General features: G+C 42.1%; 1 protein-coding gene across 4 annotated transcripts in view; it reads left to right on the top strand.

The window, feature by feature from the left end:
• Positions 1-3,696: 3,696 nt before the first annotated feature.
• Positions 3,697-21,853, top strand: part of PDE6C (phosphodiesterase 6C) — a gene marked incomplete at its 5' end in the record, with an annotated part of 40,983 nt that continues 22,826 nt past the window's right edge. Inside the window, 11 exons of one of the 4 annotated variants that reach the window (XM_080687602.1) lie at positions 3,697-4,176; positions 10,986-11,138; positions 11,246-11,335; positions 11,933-12,073; positions 13,371-13,445; positions 14,212-14,276; positions 14,380-14,446; positions 15,815-15,862; positions 17,191-17,340; positions 17,899-18,042; positions 19,363-19,431. In XM_080687602.1, the coding sequence (XP_080543728.1) occupies positions 3,697-4,176; positions 10,986-11,138; positions 11,246-11,335; positions 11,933-12,073; positions 13,371-13,445; positions 14,212-14,276; positions 14,380-14,446; positions 15,815-15,862; positions 17,191-17,340; positions 17,899-18,042; positions 19,363-19,431 (1,482 nt within the window). The remainder of the gene's footprint in view (positions 4,177-10,985; positions 11,139-11,245; positions 11,336-11,932; positions 12,074-13,370; positions 13,446-14,211; positions 14,277-14,379; positions 14,447-15,814; positions 15,863-17,190; positions 17,341-17,898; positions 18,043-19,362; positions 19,432-21,853) is intronic. The other 3 variants (XM_080687603.1, XM_080687604.1, XM_080687605.1) reach the window with 3 other exon arrangements.

The following is a 21,853-nucleotide window of genomic DNA, read 5'->3' as shown; positions in this document are numbered from 1 at the left end:
TTAACTATAGTGCTTTGAAATTTATCTATGTAAAATACAATTTCAAAATATGCATATATAGATAAAATATCAATAGGAAAAATGTTCACAGCAATTACTTCTGTGTGATAGGATTAGGGGCATAAAGGTGGTTGTTTTTTTGTTTTTGTTTTTTTATTTGTAGTTTACAAATTTTCCTACAGTGAAAATGTTTAATCAGAATATAAAACAGATATTCTCTTTGCAAACAGTTTTTTTTTTCTAGATGAAAAATTATGTTGCATATACTATACACAAAAGTTCATTTTCTTTCCTGCCCTGGAGAAACAGACCATGTTTCATTCACCTTGGTGTCTCCCCCCACCAGCTTTGCCGTGGGATTCAGCAAAAGACTTGCACATGGTAGATGTTCAATCCATAGATATTGATTTTATTTGTTGTATTGAAATTAATCATAGTAGGTAAGCTTCATAAAACATTTATTTAAAAAACCTGGTCAGCGGTCATTCTTTCTAAAATATAATTTCTCAGGATTTAGCCCTTGTAGCAGAGGTGGTTAACCATCCTTCTGTCAAAAAAAATTTGTACTCTCCTTCCATGATGTACAGTTTTGGGGAAGAGGCTGATTGGACAAAGGGCACCTCCCCACTTTCTGCATCTCTATGAGGCCATAGGCCTAAGTTTTGGTCAGTAGAAGGTAGACTAAAGTGCTGTGTGCACCCGCAGACAGGGCTCGTGAAGCTGCCCATCCAATTTTCCTGGCGCTCTCTCCTTCCTCACCCGGCCAGTGGGGAGCCTCCATCAGCCTGGGACCCCAGCAATGATTATTAACTTTATGTGAATGAAAGGTAAACTCTCATTGGATTAAGCTGCTGAACTTTGGGGGTTACCTGTAGTAACAGATTTAGTGTTACCTTAACTAATCATCAGCAAACAAACCACTAACTCCTAGGAAATACTGAAAAATGTTTTACCATAATTGAAAGGAGATGTGATGCAAGAAAAGTATGCCCTTACCATTATAAAAATTAAGCATTTCCAACCAGCTCCCTTTTGTACAAACTGACATTTACATCCATATCCTGACAGAGAGATAAGGAAAAATAGAAACAGAAAAAGTGGGTAGCATTTATCTTCTGACTGCATTCAAAAGATGACAAAATAATTGATGAGAAAATGAAGATTATTCAACCAACATGTTCAGGCACAAAAAGTCAAACTAATTTTTTCGATAAGGTTTTTTCAGTGGTGACAAAGCTGTCATTAAGTTTAATCAATTTAGTTAATCGATTAATAATCTCTGAGATGCCTGGTCATATCCGTCAATTAGGTGCAGGCAGAGACTCTCTCAAGAGCAAAAGGGCAAGGTGAAAGGGCCCTTTGCAGTTAGCTGCCAGGATGTGCCTGACATGCCTGCTGATACCAGAGAATAAAGACCAGGTGGGTGGTCTTTCTCCATTGCTAGTGGGAGTTGAAGTATTTACAATATCTTGAGAGAAAGACTTTTCTGAAACTCACATGGGAGCATGAGTGATTTTTATCTGCACGGAATTACATCCTTGGGTTTCCAAAGTCCAGTCCTGGAAAACATGTAGCTGGGGATTCATCGGAGCTAAAAGCAAAGCCAGCATCCAAAGTTTCCTTTCTATGATGGAGTTGGGTCCAGTATAGCATTAGGCTAGTTGCAGTCCATCAGTCCATTGTGTGGGGTCCACATGGCTCACAGCAAATACGGGGGAGCCGGGAGAGCACACCCCTTGCAACAAGAACACAAGTGAGCGAGAGAGTGGACTTCTTTGTTTAGGAGATTAAATATCTTAAATTTTCCTGCGTTGGCCGTGGCCACACCTACTGGGGCCAGCGACCTGTTCTCAGGTGTGACTGACAGGCAAATATATTCCCTATTTCACCCAAACTTTACTGTAGCTTCCTGGCAAAGATGCACATATGACATGCCCATAATATTTGGCCTTCCCGTTGCTTCTTTCCAGTTATTAAAATAACTCTGTTTATTACAATTTTGGCTATTCTCTAAGTATTACTTCCTATAGAAATAGTTAACCACAGTGGAAAATTTTAGCAGTTTTGGAATTAAATATTATGTGTGTTTATTAATATAGTATACTACTAAAAAGTGTAAACTTGTTAAGCAGAAAGTTTAAGGAAGTTAAACCATTCTTTGGTTTATCTGTAGGCTTTTAAAAAGAGTTCCTGGGATTTTTATTTAATTCTTGTGTGGTCTTTGACATTTTATGATCTCTGTCTAGATTTTAAATTCCTAAGAGGAAAGGTCTTTGTATATTCCCCTGTAAGCAGCTAGTCTGATGTGCTGTACAGCTCATGGGTGCACTCTTTAATTTAATCCTATTTAAACTGGTAGTTTGAGGGCAGGTCATTATCACTTACTAGCTGTGAGACCTTGAGCAAGTTAATTAATTTCTCTGTGCTTCGATTTCTAACAAGTAAAAGGTGTATTTCTGTTCAAGAGAGTATGTAATACAGAGTTTGTAACTTTATTGAAATACTTAAGAGATCTTGAGTAAGGTTGAAATCAGCATTTAAATATTTAAGGAAAATTGGTCCATGAAACGGGTAGTTTGACTTATGAGTTGCATAATAGTGTTTAAATATTTGGGAAAATGTGCTTAATCAATGTAAAAGCTTAATAAATTGAATATTAAACAAAACTAAGTAGTGGTAAGTGTACTTTCCAGGCCAGAAGTCCCTGAGACATTAAAGATCCTAGCAACAGACAAGACAAATTTTATCCAGTACATTTAACAGGTTGTACCTTAGAGCAACAATGTATGAGGTCTGGCTATTACTGTTGAAAACAAAACCCAGCTAATATGCTTAGCAGGAAAACCCAGTTAGCAGCTGTATGGGTTGCTTTTTGTGATTATGTCTCTTGATAAGGATTATTATTTACGTTGTGGCTTGATGAGGCTTGGATCACAGACTAATGTTTTGCTACATTCACCTTCTAGTAATAAGCCCAAGATTAGTTCCTTTAAAACACTTCCTAGATCCAGCTTTCTCAAGTGAGGGCAATGAGAGGTGAGGGTTTTAGAGAAAAAAGTAGGCCATGCAACCTGGATAATCAAAGAATTTTTAAGAAGAGGGAAAATTAATATTCCATTTTATCTTGGGTTGGTGTTAAACCCTTCCATCTCCCCCCAGTGTTCATTAAAGTTGCTATATAAACAGACACACCCAAGGTTGTTTTCACTTCATATCACTATCTTGAAAGAATGATTCAAGTTGTCAATTTATGCTAATGGATATGTTCATGGATATGTTGATGATGCTTCCTAGCTGCATGATGATTCCACTAACTGCAGAATCAGCATGTGCAGCTATATTTCTGAAATGGTTACTTCAACGTGCTGCTTGCCTGTCTGATCTAAGATGCTTTGAGGATTCTCCGAGGACTTACACACTAATGATGCTTAGGGATTTGTGTCCTGAAGAACTCTCTAATCCTGTGCTTCCTGAATCCCAATCTAAGCCAGGACCTTCTGTCACATCCCCAGAGTTACAGGCAGTTGGAAAGCTCTGCTAAGCAACCATTCCGCTTGACCTTTGGGGTTCAGTGAGGTGCCACTTAGGATCGACACAGGAACCTTGATCAGGATGTAGTTCCTTCTTGGCCCTCGGCCCCAGGTGGTGCTCTGAAGGTCTTCCTTCCTGAACAGCAGCAGTAAGGCCGGCCTCGCCATGGGTGAGGTCAGCCAAGAGGCTGTGGAGAGCTACCTGGAGGACCACCCTGGGTTTGCTGAGGAGTACTTCCACAAGAAGCTGCAGGCAGGGGCGCTGGAAGAAGCCTCCGAGCACAGCGAGGTGCAGGGCCGGGCCAGCGGGTCCTCCCCCGGGCTGTCCACAGAGGAGGAGGCGGCCCTGTGCCTGGAGCTGCTCCAGGCCATGCGGGAGGAAGCAGGCAGTGCTGAACTGGCTGTGCACTTGGCCCTGCAGAGGCTGGCGCGGCTGCTGCAGGCGGACCGCTGCAGCCTGTTCCTGTGCCGGGCCCGCAACGGTTCGCCCGAGGTGGCCTCCAGGCTGCTGGACGTCACCCCGACATCCAAGTTTGAGGACAACCTGGTGGTCCCTGACAGAGAAGTGGTGTTTCCATTGGACATCGGGATAGTGGGTTGGGTTGCTCACTCGAAGAAAGCCCTTAATGTCCCAGATGTAACAAAGGTAGGTGGCCTTGGGGCAGTGGGGTGGAGATGAGGATGTGGCGGGGTCCTGGAGGGACAATAGGAAAGAGAGCTGAGGTCCAGGGGACCATCCTTGTGCCATGGATTTGGCTCTAACCTGGGGAGTGAGGGCAGCAGAGAAGAGGAGTACCCAGGTCCAGGGCTGCCAGATTTAGCAAATAAAAAATTCCAGAGGCCTAGTTCAATCTGAATTTCAGATAAAGAATAATTTCTTAGTGTAATTTGGCATTTTGTCAGGCAACTTACCTGGGCCAGGTACAGTTCACACCTTCGCTTACACCTCCATGCTCCGGCACGTCCTTCTAACAACACCACACAGCAGGCTGCCCCTGGGGAGCTCAGCCAACAGCCAGATGCCAAGGCTCCTGAACCGCTGCTCCCCATGCCTCTCACCCACAACACACACGTCTGGGATGGATTGGCTCCTAAATGGATTCTTTCACCTACAGACCAAATGTGCAAAAGGAAAAATAATACCATCGGAAAGTTCAGGTTTAGATCATTAAAAATGTGAATGTTGGTGATGGTTAAGAGCCATTGGCCATCCCAACCCCCCCATAATGCTGATCCATATCAAGAATGAATTCCAATCTGGTAAATGGGACCTTTGGACCCTCCTGAGACCAATATCGCACAAATGATTATCTCCTTTTAAAAACATAACATTTAACTACTCCATCGCAATGCTGGTTTCTTTTAGGAAAATTCTAAAATACAAATAAAAAGGAGGAAATGCAAATCAACCATAATCCCTCCACTCTTCAAGAGCCATAGGCAACAGCCTGGAGTGGAGAAACTTTTTCTACACGTGTCCCATTATTTTGATTTGCTATTAATGAAAGGGGAGAGGAGGATTATGCTGTCAGGGAGTCCACCGGGAGCCGCCCCCGACAGGCTTTCCGCGTGGAGGCCTGTGAAGGGGGCAGTGGAGGCGAGAGGATAATCTCCCTCCTGCCTCCCAAAGCTGATTACGGGGAGGAGGGGTGCACCGATCCAGAAGTCGTGAGTGGTCAAATATTTGCAACACTCAGCAAACAACCACAGGACAGCTCTCAGGTGCAAGGGTTGCCGCTGGACACGTTAGTCCTCAGTCCTTCCCCATCCCTCCCTTCAGGGAACTGAGGCTGCTTCAAGTAGGTGAGAGGCCCACAGCAGCTGCTCTGAGTGACTAAAGCGAGCTGTGCCCTACGGCAAAGTTCCCGGGACACCAGGAGGGCTGTCCCCACACACCTGAGTTTTTCTCATGGAAATGTGCTTTTGGCCAGTCTCCAGCTGAGCCCATCTCCTAAATTACTAGGACATCAAACTTAAGAAACTGACAAGCAAGGTTTGTTTTTCTTTCTAAGGAGAGATGGATAAAATGACTTCTGCTGTAATATTTTACTAATGAGTCCAGTTCTCCTTGTTGAGGGGAAAATGGTAGAATGGAGCTGCTGTCAGTTGGCCTTGGTCTGTTGCTGTCCATGGTGAGCGTCCTGCGTGGACAGGGCAGTTCATGTGGGGTGGGCGTGCCCTGTCTCTCTGTCCTCCCTTTTCCCCCGAGGACCTCTGGCTGTTACAGGTGGGACAGAGGTGTATGTGTTGAAGACAGACACCCTCCTGAGCTCAGAAGAGAGACAAAGGTCTCATTTAGTCTCCATTTTTATTTATTTTTCCAAGAGTGGTGCTTTTCAGCTTTAGATGCACATTAAATCAAATTGGGAGTTTAAAAATACTGATGTCTGAGACTCTCAGTCGATCAATTACATGGACTCTGAGGGGTTGGCATACAGGCAGCAGTATTTTTAAAAAGCTCCTCAGATGATTCCACTATACAGTCAGTGTTGAAAACCACTCCTCTCTGGGTGTGCACATGCGAGAGGAGGAAGTGAATTTCAAGTCAACTGTGGAATTCTAAAGGGAAAGGGCTCCTGGAGTCCTTAGTCCAACTCTTTCCTGGGGCAGATGGGAAGTTAGGGTCACGGGAGCTGTATCTCTCCCAGAATTCATGGTCTGGTCAGTGAATGAAAAGGGCTGGAAGAGAATCGAGGCCTCACCCTCACCAAACACCATGTCTCTGCCGTTTCTTTTTAATTTGTTCTTTAATTCTTTTTTTTTTTTAATTTTTAAATTACAGTTGACATTCAATATTATTAATTTTTAAATTATAGTTGACATTCAATATTATTTTGTATTAGTTTCAGGTGTACAGCAGAGTGGTTAGACAATTACATTACAAAGTGATCCCCCCAATATTTCCAGCACCCACCTGGCACCCATGACTGATTTGTAATTATCAGTCTGTACTTGTAATCCCTTTGTTTTTTTCACCCAGTCCCCCGCCCCTGGCAGCCAGCAGTCCGTGCTCTGCAGGTTCACCACATTTCCGTCGCTGTGGCAAAATGTGCAAAGAGAAAGGTGATAGAAACTGATGTTTTAAATGAAATTTCTGTTAATTCTTTACCTTTTCCTTGCACTTGGCTAGTTATAAAGATTTTCTCATTCTCAATCTCACTTGATTCTGACAAAGACCCTGTGGGGAAAGCATATCTATTTTTCCATCTTGTCTATGTAAGATTCTTCTCAAGGTCAATGAGGCAGGATGTGGTGGGCCTGGGACCAGAACTCAGGCCTTCGGGGGCCTCCATCTTGTACTGCACTACTGACCACACACAACTCTTTGGGCTAGCAGTGTGGGCACAGGTGAGGGAAGGTCTTCTCACACCCAGACAAAGGCAGAACTGGATGCTCTCACACCTGGGGGTCCACAAAGGTTGCAACAGGGAAGCCACATGGTGTAGGGTGACAGCTTTGATATCAGACAGATCTGGGTGTACATCCAGGTCTGAGGTGAGGAATGGTGTGATGGATTGTTTCTGCACCTGAGAAATGGAGGTAACCAAATACACAGATTAAATGGACATGAGGTGCCTGATCCTTTTTTTATTTTGTCTTTATTGTTGAGAGTATTACAGATGTTCCCCATTTCCCCTCCATGCCCCCCACCCACCTGGTTCCTGCTCCACCCCAGGCCTTCACCATACTATTGTCTGTGTCTGTAGGCTATGCATATAAGTGCCTGGTTCTTGGTAGGTGCTCAATAAATGATTGTTTTGACAGCATTATATTTATGCCAAAGGGGTTTGGGGGCTGGGTGTGGGTAGACAAAACTGGGTCAAGGGTTATTGCTTGTTTTTAAAATAGGTTAAAGGCAGGAAAACTTTGAATAACAGGAAACTGAGGGATAGTCTTTTCCAGTTAATCATTTATTTTTCTATTGGGAAAGCTGTTAATTCTATGGATAGGCGCTTCTCATTCTGACTGTGGTTAAAAGAACGCCATGCAGGAGCCCTAAGTTTTCAATGATTAACACGGTGCTTATAGCCTCCTTTCCTCCCTCCTCTCTCTTCCTTCTCTTTTCTCTTTCTGACTCCTAACCTCCAGGGATAATGGTATCTAATCAGAATTTAATAATGCCATGATCCAGGTGGGCTGCTGATCTAAACAATGTTCTCTCCAATGCTTTTAGTGGCTGCTTTGAAGAAGGACCATCAAGGGGAGTTTGTGACTTTGAGAAATACAGAAATGATCCAAACAAACTTCAGTAAGGATTGTTTGAGCTGGTGAAAATAAAAAAGTAGAAAGCCTCATTTCTCCTACCCTGTACTTGGATGGGTGATTTCATCCAGGACTTTCAGATACAATAATAAGCAAGCATTCTATTTTCAAACGTATAAGCCATTTTCTCAAAACAGCCGATTGAACTTGAGAGCATTTCCTTGTGTGTAGAATCTAGAGCGAACTAGCAGCAAGCATTGAAGTTGCAGAGTGGAGTGTCCACCAGGAGATGCTGACTGGACTCCATTGTGCATGTTTCTGGCATTTTGATTATCCCTCTAGTGCCCAGGATTGCTGTGTAAGTGAAGGTGATCATGCTCTGTAATGGGTAACAGGAGGAAATCGGAATATAAGCTGGCCTGGGCAAGCAGTGCAGTAAGAGAAAGAGCCTGAGAGTGAAGATGCTACCGGAGCAGAGAGAAGTACCAGATGAAGTAGTTAGGAAAGAAATGTGGCTATTGCTGGCATGCGGCAGTGTTGGCCCTCAGAAGGAGGCATGGTCTTCCATCAGTGAAGAGCATTTAATTTCTTTAATGATCAGAACTGGTTAGAACAACTAGAACTAAAAGCAAAATGGTAATTGTAAAAGATAGCTATTTTTCATCCAGGGAGACCCAAAAAGTTTCAAGTTTCTCTTCCTGGTATATTTTGAATACCCACTATGTGTCAGACACCTCACATTTTCTTTGTGAAGGGTCACATTTCTAGGGATTCTCCACAGGAGTGATTCACCCACTAAAAGTACAGATTCCTAGTGAAGACAGACCCCACTTTAGGAAGATTAGGGTTGATGGGTCTGCTGTAAGGTCTGTAAGTCTGCGTTTATCTGCAGGTAATTCTGAGGCACAGGCAGGGACTCCTGCTCTGAGCTGAGCCGTGAGCTCTGTTGACCAAGCAGCCCATGTTCCCTGGTGGAAATTCCAGTCCAGAAGTCACACACCAGTGGACTCTCTCACCTTTTTACTTTGGGAAACTGATCAGAGTCCAGCCTCCAAGGTTTGTGCTGCTCTTAGAAGCACCATCAACATTAGGAAATGAAAATAATACAACTTGTGAGAGCAACACCACGTTAATTTTGGCCAAGGATTCTCAGAGTTAGGCTGTAAGTTCAGTTCTGATCGAAGAAGCCTCAGGTTCAAAGAGAAGCTAGTCAGGACCAGGGAAGGCTGAGTCTATTCCTATGCAGAGTTGTATTCCTCTGACTTACAGCCAATAAGACAACCACCATCCTTGACCTTCTTCTCAAGCCCTTTTGTTTGCACACCTCTCCAAACTCACTTCTCTGCTCTTCCCATGGTGAGTGTATTAGAATCATCTCTTGCATCTACCACATGAGACTTGTATCTGGGAAGATCTACTTCCTCTCTGCTAAAGAGAGAGAAAAAAAGTATATGAATGAAAGACATTAACCTGGTAGAACAATAGCAACTGATAAGGATCTGGTGCTGATAGGAGGGTGGTCTGCTCACACATGACCATCAGTGGAAGTAAGAATTCCAACCTTTTGTAATCTGTGTAAATAAAAACTGCATACACCTGGTGACCCAAAAGGGATTTCCACTTTGGGAAACCCATCACATAAACATAAAAGCAAGAATGATAAGTGCAGCATTGTTTGCAGTGGAGAAAACTACAAACAGAATGAATTAGTAGAGGCTTGTTGAGTGGATCATGGAGCTTCCACACTGTCGAGTGATGTGCAAGAATTTAGGAGGTAAATTTGCATCCATACGCACTGGTCTGGAGGGATGTCCATAACATCCTATATAATAAAGAGGTATTATGCAAATTGACCATCACTCCAACACACAAGATGGCTACCCCCATGTGGTCAAAGATGACCGCTCCCATGTGGGCACAAGACAGCCACCACAAGATGGCCGGCAGGGGAGGGCAGTTGTGGGCGATCAGGCCAGCAGGGGAGGGCAGTTGGGGGGGACCAGGCCTGCAGGGGAGGGCAGTTGGGGACAACAGGCCAGCAGGGGAGAGCAGTTAGGGGTGACTAGGCTGGCAAGGGAGGGCAGTTGGGGGTGACCAGGCCTGCAGGGGAGAGCAGTTAGAGGCAATTGGGCCAGCGGGGGAGCAGTTAGGTGTCAATCAGGCTGGCAGGGGAGTGGTTAGGGGGTGATCAGGCTGGCAGGCAGAAGTGGTTAGGGGCAATCAGGCAGGTGAGCAGTTGGGAGCCAGCAGTCCTGGATTGTGAGAGGGATGTCCGACTGCCCGTTTAGGCCCAATTGAGGATTCCCATATTGGAGAGGGTACAGGCTGGGCTGAGGTACACACACCTCCCGTGCACAAATTTCATGCACTGGTCCTCTAGTATTGTTATATGATGAAAGTATTGTATGAAATGAGAAAGGAATTTTTTATTTAAACACACACACACACACACACACACACACACACACACACAGAAAAGAGCCCTGGCCAGCATGGCTCCACGTTAGAGTGCACATCAGAGGGTCACGGGTTCAATTCAAGGTCAAGCGCACATTCCTGGGTTGAGATTCGATCCCTGCCTCTAGTCGGGGCGTGTGTGGGAGGCAACCAATCGATGTGTCTCTCTCACATCGATGTTTCTCTCTCTCCCCATTCCACTCTCACTAAAAATCCTTGGGTGAGGATTAAAAAACCCCACAAAAAACAGAATAGAAAAGTCTTTGTCAAAGCGTAGAGCAAGGCATAGAAGGAGACATACCAAGCAGTTAACACTGATTTCCTGGTAGGCAATATTAGAAGTTTGGGGGAATACTAAGTTTTTCTTTAGGTTATGATGTATTGGTTCTCTGGTTTCAACTGCACATTTTACTTTTGTGAGCTCTGTGAAACGCACCTGTAACCCCAGCTGTGCTCTCCTTCCCGCCACACACTTTCTGTTCACTGTAACCCTCAATCTTTCCCTCCCTTCCTCTTAGCATCTTCTTTCCACTTGGCCGTGACATCACCTCTTTTCTGCTGGACCAACCTCAGCCTAACCTGGATAGGCTACAGCTCAGCTGGAAAACGCTCCCTCTGAAACAGGCAATTTCATTCTATGCAATCACAGGATGGTGGGTGTTTGCTCAGGAACACTGCACTGCGACCCCAGATAACTGTCAATAGAATTTGGACTAGATGGAAGGACCTGCTGCCATTTCTAGATCCACACTACATGGTTCTGTGCTGCTTGGAAAACGTGTGTGTGTTTTTCAGAACAGCCATTTTTCTGACTTCATGGACAAACAAACCGGGTATGTCACTAGGAACCTGCTGGCAACCCCGATCGTAATGGGCAAGGAAGTTCTGGCTGTGGTTATGGCAGTTAACAAAGTAAATGCATCTGAATTCTCCAAGCAGGATGAAGAGGTAATGCTAACCCTGGGCATCCAGTCAGTGGCTCAGGAAATGTATTTGTTATAGATCCGAGAGAAAGATGTCATACCTAATTCGCTTTTTTTCTCTGCTGTCTGTAGGTCTTTTCCAAATACCTCACCTTTGTTTCCATCATCCTAAAGCTTCATCATACCCACTACTTGTACAGTGTTGAATCCCGAAGAAGCCAGGTAAAGGGAAAGTGACTAATCACTCATGCTGACTTGTTCTGACAAAGGGACCCGGAGGCAACAAGCCCAAACCCCCTCTTTCCCCTGTGGGGGTTTAGCCTACATGGAGCAGATCCCCAAACTTCAATCCCAGGTGTTTTCTCAAGGTCTGCTCTGGCTTTCCATTCCCACCTGCCTGCCCTTCCATCTGTATGTACACTGGCTTCCTTTCTTCAGACTTCATCCAAGGTAGCCGTGATTTCTTCATCTATGAGATGGCAATGATAATTACAGTACACAGGAGCCAGTGGGCCACCAATACTGCACTCTGCTTAGGGACTGTCTCTGCATCCAATTTTAGATGACCTCCCCTTCAAAGCCAAAACACTTGGACATAGGGACCAATCATACTTATCCTCTTTCATAAGCCCACAGCCTTGCAAAGGGCTACTCATTATCCCACATGAGAATCAGTATTTTGTCAGACTTGGACATGTTCAAAAATGGAATTGCATTGTCTAGTGATATGGATTCATTTTATTTGATGCAGCTCATGGCTAAAGCTCTATATTTTCACAGTGTATTTTGTCCTGTTTTCTTTTTAATATCTACTTTCAGATCCTTATGTGGTCAGCCAATAAAGTATTTGAAGAGCTCACAGATGTTGAGCGACAGTTTCACAAAGTGCTCTACACAGTTCGAACATATCTGCACTGTGAGCGGTACTCCATTGGACTGCTGGACATGACCAAGGAGAAGGTCCTCACTGTGCCACACATTTTTGCCTTGCTTGAAATCACCCGTAAAATACGTATCACACGAAATGTGGTTCATTTAAAAATGGATACACTATGTGAATAATCAGTCATGATAGTTCACAAAAACCAGTGCCAAGAAAGTAAGGTACAGAGGTAAAAAGTGAGCATTTTGGGCAAAAAAAGATCTGGGCTTGAATCTTGGCCTTTCTATTTTCTAGTTGTCTGTGTCTTCAATGAGTCTTTTATAAAAAATAAATATTAATTAAAAGACTTGCTTTTTTAAGAGAAATTTTAGATTTATAGAAAAAATGAGCAGCAAGTTCAGCAATTCCCGTGTTATCTGTCTCTCCTATTACAACATCTTGCATTCATGTGGTGCATTTGTTACAGTTGATGAATCCATTTTGACGAGTTATTATTAACTAAAGTCCACAGTTTACATTCAGGTTCACTCTTTGTGTTGTACAGTCTATGGGTTTGGACAAATGCATAATGTCATATAGATCTGCCATTACAGTATCATACAGAATAGTTTACCTAAAAATCCTGTGCTCCTCCTATTTATCTCTCCCTCTCCCTACCCCAAGTCTCTGGCAACCTCTGATTTTTTTTTTTTTACTGTCTCTATAATTTTGTCTTTTCCATAATGCCGTATAGTTAGAATTATACAGTATGTAGCTTTTTCAGATTGGGTTATTTTCCTTAGTAATAAACATGTTTCCTCCGTGTCTTTTCAGGGCTCGATAGCTCTTTTTTTTTTTTTTAATGCTGAATAATATTCCATTGTCTGGATGCACCACAGTTTATTCATTCACCTACTGAAGGACATCTTGTTTGCTTCCAAATATTGGCTATTATAAATAAAATACAGCTCATTTTGTAGACATACAATTTCCATTCCTTTGGGTAAATATTAAGGAGGGTTATTGCTGGATCATATGGTAAGACTAGATTTAGCTTTGTGAGAAACTGCTAGATTTAATATTCTATAAAAGAGTTGCTCTTTATTGAGTACTTTTAACTAGGTATCAGAATAGGTGCTTTGTATGTATTACTCACTTAATCCTCACAATGACTCTGTAGTATGGATTCTATTATTGTCCCCATTTACTGTTAAGTGACTTGTTCACAGTCACATGTTCCTATAAGCAGTATTGTTGGGAATTACAGATGTTTTTCAGCGCTAAAATTCCAGAATTATAAATTAACATAAAATATGCAAACACATGAAATTCATATAAGATATGGTAGTTCGTGAAACAATTTGTTTAATAATGTTTAAATATAACTGTCTCCAGGAATTCTACGATGAATGGCCAGTCAAGCTTGGAGAAGTCGAGCCTTATAAAGGTCCAAAGACACCAGATGGCAGAGTAAGTGCCATCTTCCTTGGTGATATCCATACATGGTGCAAGGTGCTAAAATCAGAGGCAGCCATGCATAGTGGAAGGAGCATAAGCCCCAGAAGGTCTGGGTTCTAGTCCTGTAACTTTCTGCAGAACCTTGGAGTAGTAGAAAGAGTACTACACAAGGAGTTTGAGGTTCCAGCCCGGTGGGGTGGGCCTTAACTCATTGTTTAACTTCTCAGCTTTCTTTTCTGTAAAGCCAAGGCTTGGGACCAATGGTTCTCCACAGGGAGGGACACATCAGAGCTACTTGCACAGCTTTTGAAACGCACTGTTCCCAGGTCCTTCTTCTGACATTGAATCTCTAGGGAAGGGTTGGGTTAGATTTACTCCCCACCCTCAACTGCAAGCTTCAAAGGGCAGGAACTGTGGTTTACCACTGTATTCCCAGCACACAGGAAAGGCAAGGTGATGGGACACGTGTCAAGGCCTAAGGTTCTTCTCTGTCCAAAGAACTAGTGAGCTAGTTCTCAACATAACCATCGAATTCTGTTTCCAAGGCACTTGTCCAGATGAGCCAGTGCCGGAGGGGGTGAGTGCTCACCGCCCAGCTGGGAAGGGGAAACATTGACTGAGGTTGAGAAATGACAGGATTTGTTCCAATGCAGTTTGCGATTTTATGTTATGCCAAGAAACGTGGTTGGGAAATAAGGTACTATTCATGTAAGTTCATCAATGAAAAGTGCTTATTGGGAAATAAGATTTTTCTCATAATCTCTCTCTTTCCTCTTAGGAAATCATCTTTTATAAAATCATTGACTACATTTTGCATGGGAAGGAAGAGATCAAAGTGATTCCGTGAGTATTATCATAAAGCGGCTGTAGGAGTTGTCATTTTATTTTTGTACACAATGCACTTTTCAGTGTAACAGTGATTTTCTTTCCTCTGATCTTCCTCAAGGACACCTCCCGCAGACCACTGGACTCTTGTTAGTGGATTACCAACATATGTCGCTGAAAATGGATTTGTAAGTTGTTGAAAAAAATTAAATAATATTGGATGGAACTCTTATTAGCTAAGAGTTGCAAACAAATGTGAAAGCCAGAATATATCAGGGAAAGGTGAGGTGGCCACTTCCTTTGGCACAAGACATCGGTGAGAGCAACCTTGGCAGTTGAATGTAGGTTAACTAGAGACTCCCAAACTCTACGAGAAAATATTTTGTCAGCAGGAGAAAAACTGATCCATTCCCCAGCCTTTATTTTTTCATTTCCATATATGTTTATTCATATTTACATTGTCACAAAAAGGATTTAAGTTTCAACAACCAAATAAAGCAATATAACACAAAATAGAAATAGGTGAAAAAGAAAAAGAAAAAAAAAATCAAGGGCAGGATGTAAATTAGAGCCAGAACTAAAGATAACAATGATTTGCTGCACAATGTCCTCCACATTAATAAAATTAGGCTGCACATTTACTCTTAGCTTTCCAGTTAAATAGGAAAACTGATCAGGTACAGAATTTACAGTGTTCCTATGATAGAATCAGGTTGTTTAGAAAAAAACACATTATATTCTGATACAAAGACTAGAAAAACATGTTTTCCTTGCTGTCTCCATGAATACCATGTAATACAATAAATAACAGCATCACCTATGTAATACACGTAGTGGACCCCAGCTTTTAAAGCTGTAACCACACACATTTCAGAGTCCTTTGGAAGTCCATGACCATGATTCCTGCTGGGTTTAATTTTATCTCAAGTACAGTTCCCTTGGTCAAGACTTTATAAGCATGGAAGATTACAGACAAAAGAGAAAAATACATAAAGAGAGAATTTTGCCACTGATTGCAATGCAAGATGTAGTGAGTTGATAAAGGAAGTGAAGATTTTTGCCCTGGTCTGTTGGGTGGGCCCAGTGGACAGTAGAATTTTTACATCAAAATTCCTCCCTGCAAGAATGTTCGATGCTTTCAACATTTCTTTATGTTTGCATTTTTCTTTCTTCCCCCTTCAGATCCAAGTTCCTGAAATATATGTGCAGCATTTATTTGCATATTTGTTTTTTCTTTAGTGTTGTCCTTGTACTTTTTGCAGTGTTCATTCATCTAGTTGCTTTGAATTTGGAAGACGAATCCTTAGAGGCTGGGAGAGTAGGAAGGTGCAGAGATGGTGCTAAATGTCAACCAGTGACTTAATTAGCAGAAGAGAAGCTAACTTCAATGTGTTGTTAGCAAATCTGGCCTAGCCACGGTCCAGTGCCAATAATTTGCTTGTGAGCTATCAAGACCTATGGAAGAAATACTCATACCTGGTGTGTTCTTTCTTGTTCTGGGTTTAATGGCTTCACCACATGATGTTTCAGGACTTCCATCTCCTCTTGCTTTACAGATATGTAATATGCTGAATGCCCCCGCAGATGAATACTTCACATTTCAGGTAACCTTGCACTCTTCCAGGCCACACCTCTCAGTGCTGAGGAGGAGGGGAGCAGCACTGCCCGCCCCCCCCCCGCCCCATTTCTGTCCTCTCCAGAGTCAGCTCTAGACTCAGAGAAACAAAACACAAAGAATTCTGAAGCATTTGGAAAACATCTTTAAATACTAAATTATATGGTCCAGGCTATAACTGCTTTTAGAATTCTGAAAAAGAAATAGAAGTTAGAGAAGGCTTCATGCGAGAGTTGAGGCTTACCTGGGGCCTCAAAGGATGACCAACTAAGCTAACAGGAGGCTGAAGAATGAATAACGTGATGTTGAGTGCTTGACTACCTTTGCTTTGCTGCATACTGTGTAGGTGCCACATCACGGTTCCATGATTCTCAGACTTCGGAGGGCATCAGAAGTACCCAATAATTTACTCAAGATGCATGCCCAGAGATTATGAAACAAGCTAAAAAAACACACGTGCATATGGCTTGGGGCCACACTTTGAAAAACACTCCTAAATATCTGTCTGCATCCCCCACTAGGTTGTGGTCATCTTGAGGTGAGGGCCTGTGAGGTATTTATTTTTGTATCCAGCAACTAGGTCCTGATACATCATAGGGGCTTGACAGATGTTTACCAGACAGAACTACATCACAGTACAAAAGATTAGATTGATAGATCAGTCTGGAAAACAGAAACCACACTAAGTATTTCAACAGAAATAATTTAATATAAAGAATTAACTAAACAGGTGTTGGAGGACAGAAAAAGTGAAACAGGGAACACAGAGATAAGTGCTTCTCATCCCTAGGGCTGGGGAGACAAAGACAGGAGGATAGACACTTGGTTCTAGTACACTTAATTGAGTGTACCAGAATACTTTTATGGCCATATAATCCTAGACATGTTCTGACACAACACAGGAACTGTGCATCTAACACCCAAAGATTATTTTTTCTTTAAATTAAAAATAACCTCAGTGGGGAAGTGATGGGGTGGTAGCTATTGTGGTGCTGGGTTAGTTCTGTATCTCTATTCCAGTGGAGGTTGCACTCATCTACTCATGTGATGAATTTGCATAAAGCCATACACACATGCACACACACAAATAAATACATATAAATCTGGTGAAATCTGAATAAGCTTCACAGATTGTGCTAAGGTAGACTTCCTGGTTTTAATACTGTACTATATGTGACACAAGATGGTCCATCGAGAAAACTGAATCAACAGTACCTGGGACCTCTCTGTACATTTCTTTTGCAACATCCTGTAAATCTATAATTATTTCAAAATTAAAAATTAAAAAAATAATCTGAGTGTCTTTATTGTTTTTAGAAAGGACCTGTAGATGATACTGGCTGGGTCATTAAAAATGTCTTGTCCCTGCCTATTGTCAACAAGAAAGAAGACATTGTGGGAGTAGCTACATTTTATAACAGGAAGGATGGAAAACCTTTTGATGAATATGATGAACTCATTACTGAGGTAAGTGCAATTATAAAATAATGGAGGTAAATGAAATTCATAAAATAATAGAGGATGCATAATTATTTGTTATTCTGGAATGTTATTTTTGAAGGGCAATTAAACATGAGTCACACATGGTTGCAGCCAATATGTCATTGTGTCATTTCTCTTTTCTGACTTCTGTAAACTGCAACATTTTTTTCACTAAAGTATGAACTTTTGGCTTTATCAAAATTCTTTACAATACTAGGAAACTGGGAAAGAAGGTTTCTGTCTCCTTTCTCCCCAACTCCCTTCTATTCCCTCTTATTCTTGCTCTCACCCCCAGCCCTCTCTCTAATTTTCAGGTCATGCTTATTCTACTGAATTTTTGTAATTTCTCTCCTCTAATAAAGTATTCAGGGTGCACAGTGCACTTTGGAAATCAGGGCTTAGTCAACTTTATTGTCTGGGGCATTGCTAATATGTTTTGTTCTTAGATCAAAAGGGAGATTGATAGGGAAGCATGTGGTTTGCTGCCTTCAAATCAATTTTCCTTTCATTTTAGAGAATTGAATCACATTTTATATATTTCAGACTCTCACACAATTTCTTGGATGGTCTCTTTTAAATACTGATACCTATGAGAAAATGAATAAGCTAGAAAACAGAAAGGAGATAGCTCAGGAAATGCTCATGAACCAGACCAAAGCCACTCCTGATGAAATCGAGTCTATTTTGGTAAGTGGGGAATTCAGTCCTGTGGACATTAGGTGGTATCTAATCAGGGCTTCTGGAATTCACCTAATTACCCAGAGGTCTGACTAATGAGAATAGGTTTAGTCCTGAGCTAAGGAGGGGAGGTAAAGAAGAAGGAACTAAGGGGGGACCTGGTGGCCCAGTGTACCTAGACCCTGACTGGACTTTCAGGCTGCTTGGTTGGAATAGCACTTTGTTAAAAATAGTGTCTGGGCCTGTAGGAGCTCAAGTAGTGATACCTGGATTCAAGTGTGTTAGCAGGAAAAAAAATATTTCCAGGAAGAGAAGTATACCAGTCAGCTATTGCCATGTAATGCAGCATAACAACCATAACACCTCAGTGGTATCCAACAATAAACATCTAATTCTCACTCATGCATTTGTGGGTTGACCAGGCTTCAATTGATCTTAGTTGGGCTTGGCTCCAAGCTGTGCATTTGGTTTGTTCTATGTGTTTCTCTCATTTTTCTTGATCAGGTGTTCCATAGTAGCTGTTCTTCTTATGAACATGACACAGAGCAACAGAGCAAGCCCACTGTGCAAGCACATTTCAAGTCTTTACTCATATCACATTCACTTAAATTCTCATTGGCCAAACATGACCAAGACCAACATCATGGATGGTGGGAGAGAAAGTAGATATTTGCTAAGATATTTGGTTGTTCTAATTACCACCAAATGAAGAGATATATCACACTATTTCTATTCCTCTGTTCCTTTTATTTACCCAGCTTTTAGAGTGTGTGTATAGGTATAGTTTTGCTGGGTGGTTTTCAGTTGTGTGTTTTTGTTGTTGTTGTTGTTGTTGTTTGATTGGTTAGTTTTGCTGGGTGATTTGAGAGTTCAGAGAATTTGAGATTTTGAAGATGAGAAGGTCTCGGAAGAAAAAAGGGAAATTGCTATAAACTAAAAAACAAACAAAACAACAAAAAAATGTAAGCCCCTTGTTTTTCTTTCTTACCTACATACAAAAAAAAAAGACCTTCTCTCTCTCTCTCTCTCTCTCTCTCTCTCTCTCTCTCTCTCTCTCTCTCTCTCTCTCTCTCCTTCTCCCTCTCTCCTCACTCAGACAGCTTATGTTACCTTTGGGGGGAATAGAGAAATCAATCAGATTATTTCTTGGAGAAAACTCTTCATAATCAGATGCATTAGATTTTTTTTTTTTTGTATCCAGAATGTATCTTTGTCATGAAACTCATTACAGCATATTTAAAGTATATTTTAACTGATTTTGAGAGCAGAGGAATTATATAGAAATCTCCTTTATAGGAATTTCACATCTCAATTGCTTTTACATTTTAGAAATTTAAAGAGAAGCTAAGTATAGATGTAATTGAAGACTGTGAAGAAAAACAACTTGTCACAATTTTGGTAAGTGTTTTACTTCTATCCTTAATGCCTTTTAAATAAAATACTAGAGGCCTAGTGCATGAATTCGTGCACGGGTGGGGTGTGGCCACTGGCCACGATGGGGGCCCATTGGGCCAGGCCAGCGTGGGGAGGGGCCACGGGCAGTTGGCCGGCTGGCCCCATCCACGATCGGGGTGTTGGGGGCCGATTGGGGGCCAGATCAGGCCGGTTGGCTGCTGCAGTGTGCGTCATAGCCACTGGTCGTTCCGGTTGTTCTGGTCATTCCACTGTTCCAGTTGCTGGGCTTTTATATATATAGATATTAGGACATGCTTCCTCATTTTTCAAATAAATGTTGTGTTTTTTCTTCCCTGACAACTTTTAAAGCTAAAAAGAAATTATATTTCTTCTAAAGAGTCATCTTCTAGCTTCCTGATTTCCTTTCCTTTGTCCCCTACAGTCCGATCCACACAGATAATTTAGAATCACAGCTAAATGAGACTATGGCATAAGGAACTTGAGGCACAGATTCTAGAGATGTCCTGGTCTGATTTATTTTAATAGCTTTGGATCTCACCATGGCCACCCTAGAAGACATGATGGAATCACAGAACATATGAACCTTCTAGGAACAATATACCAGGCACAATTATCATTACCATTGCTAGTTTCTCTTTTGGAGTCTGAGGAACTCAGTTCTCTTTTCATTGTCATTAGGCTGTCTCTATTATTTCTGGATGAAATTAATTCCTTTTCCAGTTAATTCATCCTGTATTTTGTTGCATCCTATTCAACACACCCAAACTCATTTTCCACAACTTACAGTTAGATTTATCCAATCCAATAATTTTTTAATTCTAGAGTTAATCTTTTTCAGTTCTAGAATGTACATTTAATTTTTTTAAAGATTTCAACTCTTTGTTAAAATTTTTCATCATTTTATCTACTTTGTGTATCTTTCCCTCTATTTTCTTGAGTTTATTTACCACATTTATTTTAAAATTTCCATCTCAATACCTGAATCACCTATAGGTCTGATTCTACTGTCTAGTTTTGCTCTTGGTTTTAGTAATTTGATTATTTTAAAATTGGCTTCATAGTTGTTTTTCATTGAAAACTGGACATTGTAGATGAAAACTTGTAGGGCCTCTGGGTGGCATTATTTTTCTGCAGGACTAGATTTTCTTCTGACAGGTAAATAAAGTTGATTTTAGATTTTGTTATGGATAATTTATTTCAGTTTTGCCTTTACTATGAGGGTAGAGGCCTTATTTCTAGAGTGTGGCCCTTCTGGGATCCCAACTGAAAGCCGAGCCCCTAGGCCTGGAACTTTAAAAATCTATACTAATAAAAGGGTAATATGCTAATTAGACCGGGAGACCTTCCAGGAGACCTTCCAGACGTCCTTCCGGACAAAGCCATGGTGGTGGGGCTGAGGCAGAGGGGGTTAGGGGCGATCAGGCTGGCAGTGGAGGGCAGTTGGGGGCAAGCAGGCAGAAGGGAGGGACAGTTGGGGGCGAGCAGGCTGGCAGGGGGGGCAGTTGGGGGTGAGCTGGCTGGCGGAGGATGGCAGTTGGGGGCGAGCAGGCCAGCAGGGGGGTGCATTTGGGGTTGATCAGGCCAGCAGGCAGAGTGGTTAGGGGCGATCAGGCAGGTGAGCGGTTAGGAGCCAGCGGTCCCGGATTGTGAGAGGGATGTCCGATTGCCCACAGAGATCGGGCCTAAACTGGCAGTTGGACATCCCCCGAGGGGTTCCAGATTGGAGAGGGTTTAGGCTGGGCTGAGGGACAACCCCCCCCCATGCACGAATTTCGTGCACCAGGCCACTAGTTTGAATCTAATTTGATTGAAATTGAAATAGTATCATATCTATTTCCTAACTAACTACCTCATCCTGTTTTCCTCTGTCCTTTTGCAATCTGTGATGTAAGTGTTCTGCTTTCTAAACTGAGACATACTGACTACCTCACCTTTCCCCTTGACATCTTTTATAAGGTGTGTCTTCCTGTCCTCTGCCATCACAGAGCCAGTGGCCTTTGACCCCTGTTTGAGGGCTCCATTCCCACCCTGCATAATTTTGTGTCACCTGAGGATCCCACTCTTCTTGGTTTGACTTCTAAACACTTTCTTCTCACACGTGGCCCAGAAGATAACCCTTCCTTCTTGCCTGCCCTCAACAACATGCATCTTCTTGTAAAACAAAATTCTGATTGACATCATGATACTTTAGAAATTCTCTAGTTGTCTATTTAGAGGAGGGAGGACCTTATATTGGAGAAGCAATAAAATGGATAAAGAACCAGTAGCTTTACCAAAACACACCCTATTTTAATGGAAATTAGTTTGGCCCAAATCTTTGCTGCGTAAAACTTGGAACTCAAGAAACAAACAAGTATTTCAGAGGAATTCTTCAAAATTATCTTGGCATAATTTCTTGGTTACA

Source organism: Plecotus auritus (assembly GCF_963455305.1).
Source record: "Plecotus auritus genome assembly, chromosome: 9".
In the NCBI taxonomy this organism is placed as follows: domain Eukaryota; kingdom Metazoa; phylum Chordata; class Mammalia; order Chiroptera; family Vespertilionidae; genus Plecotus; species Plecotus auritus.
Note: the sequence above shows the minus strand (reverse complement) of the source record. Positions and strands in the feature narration are given on the sequence as shown.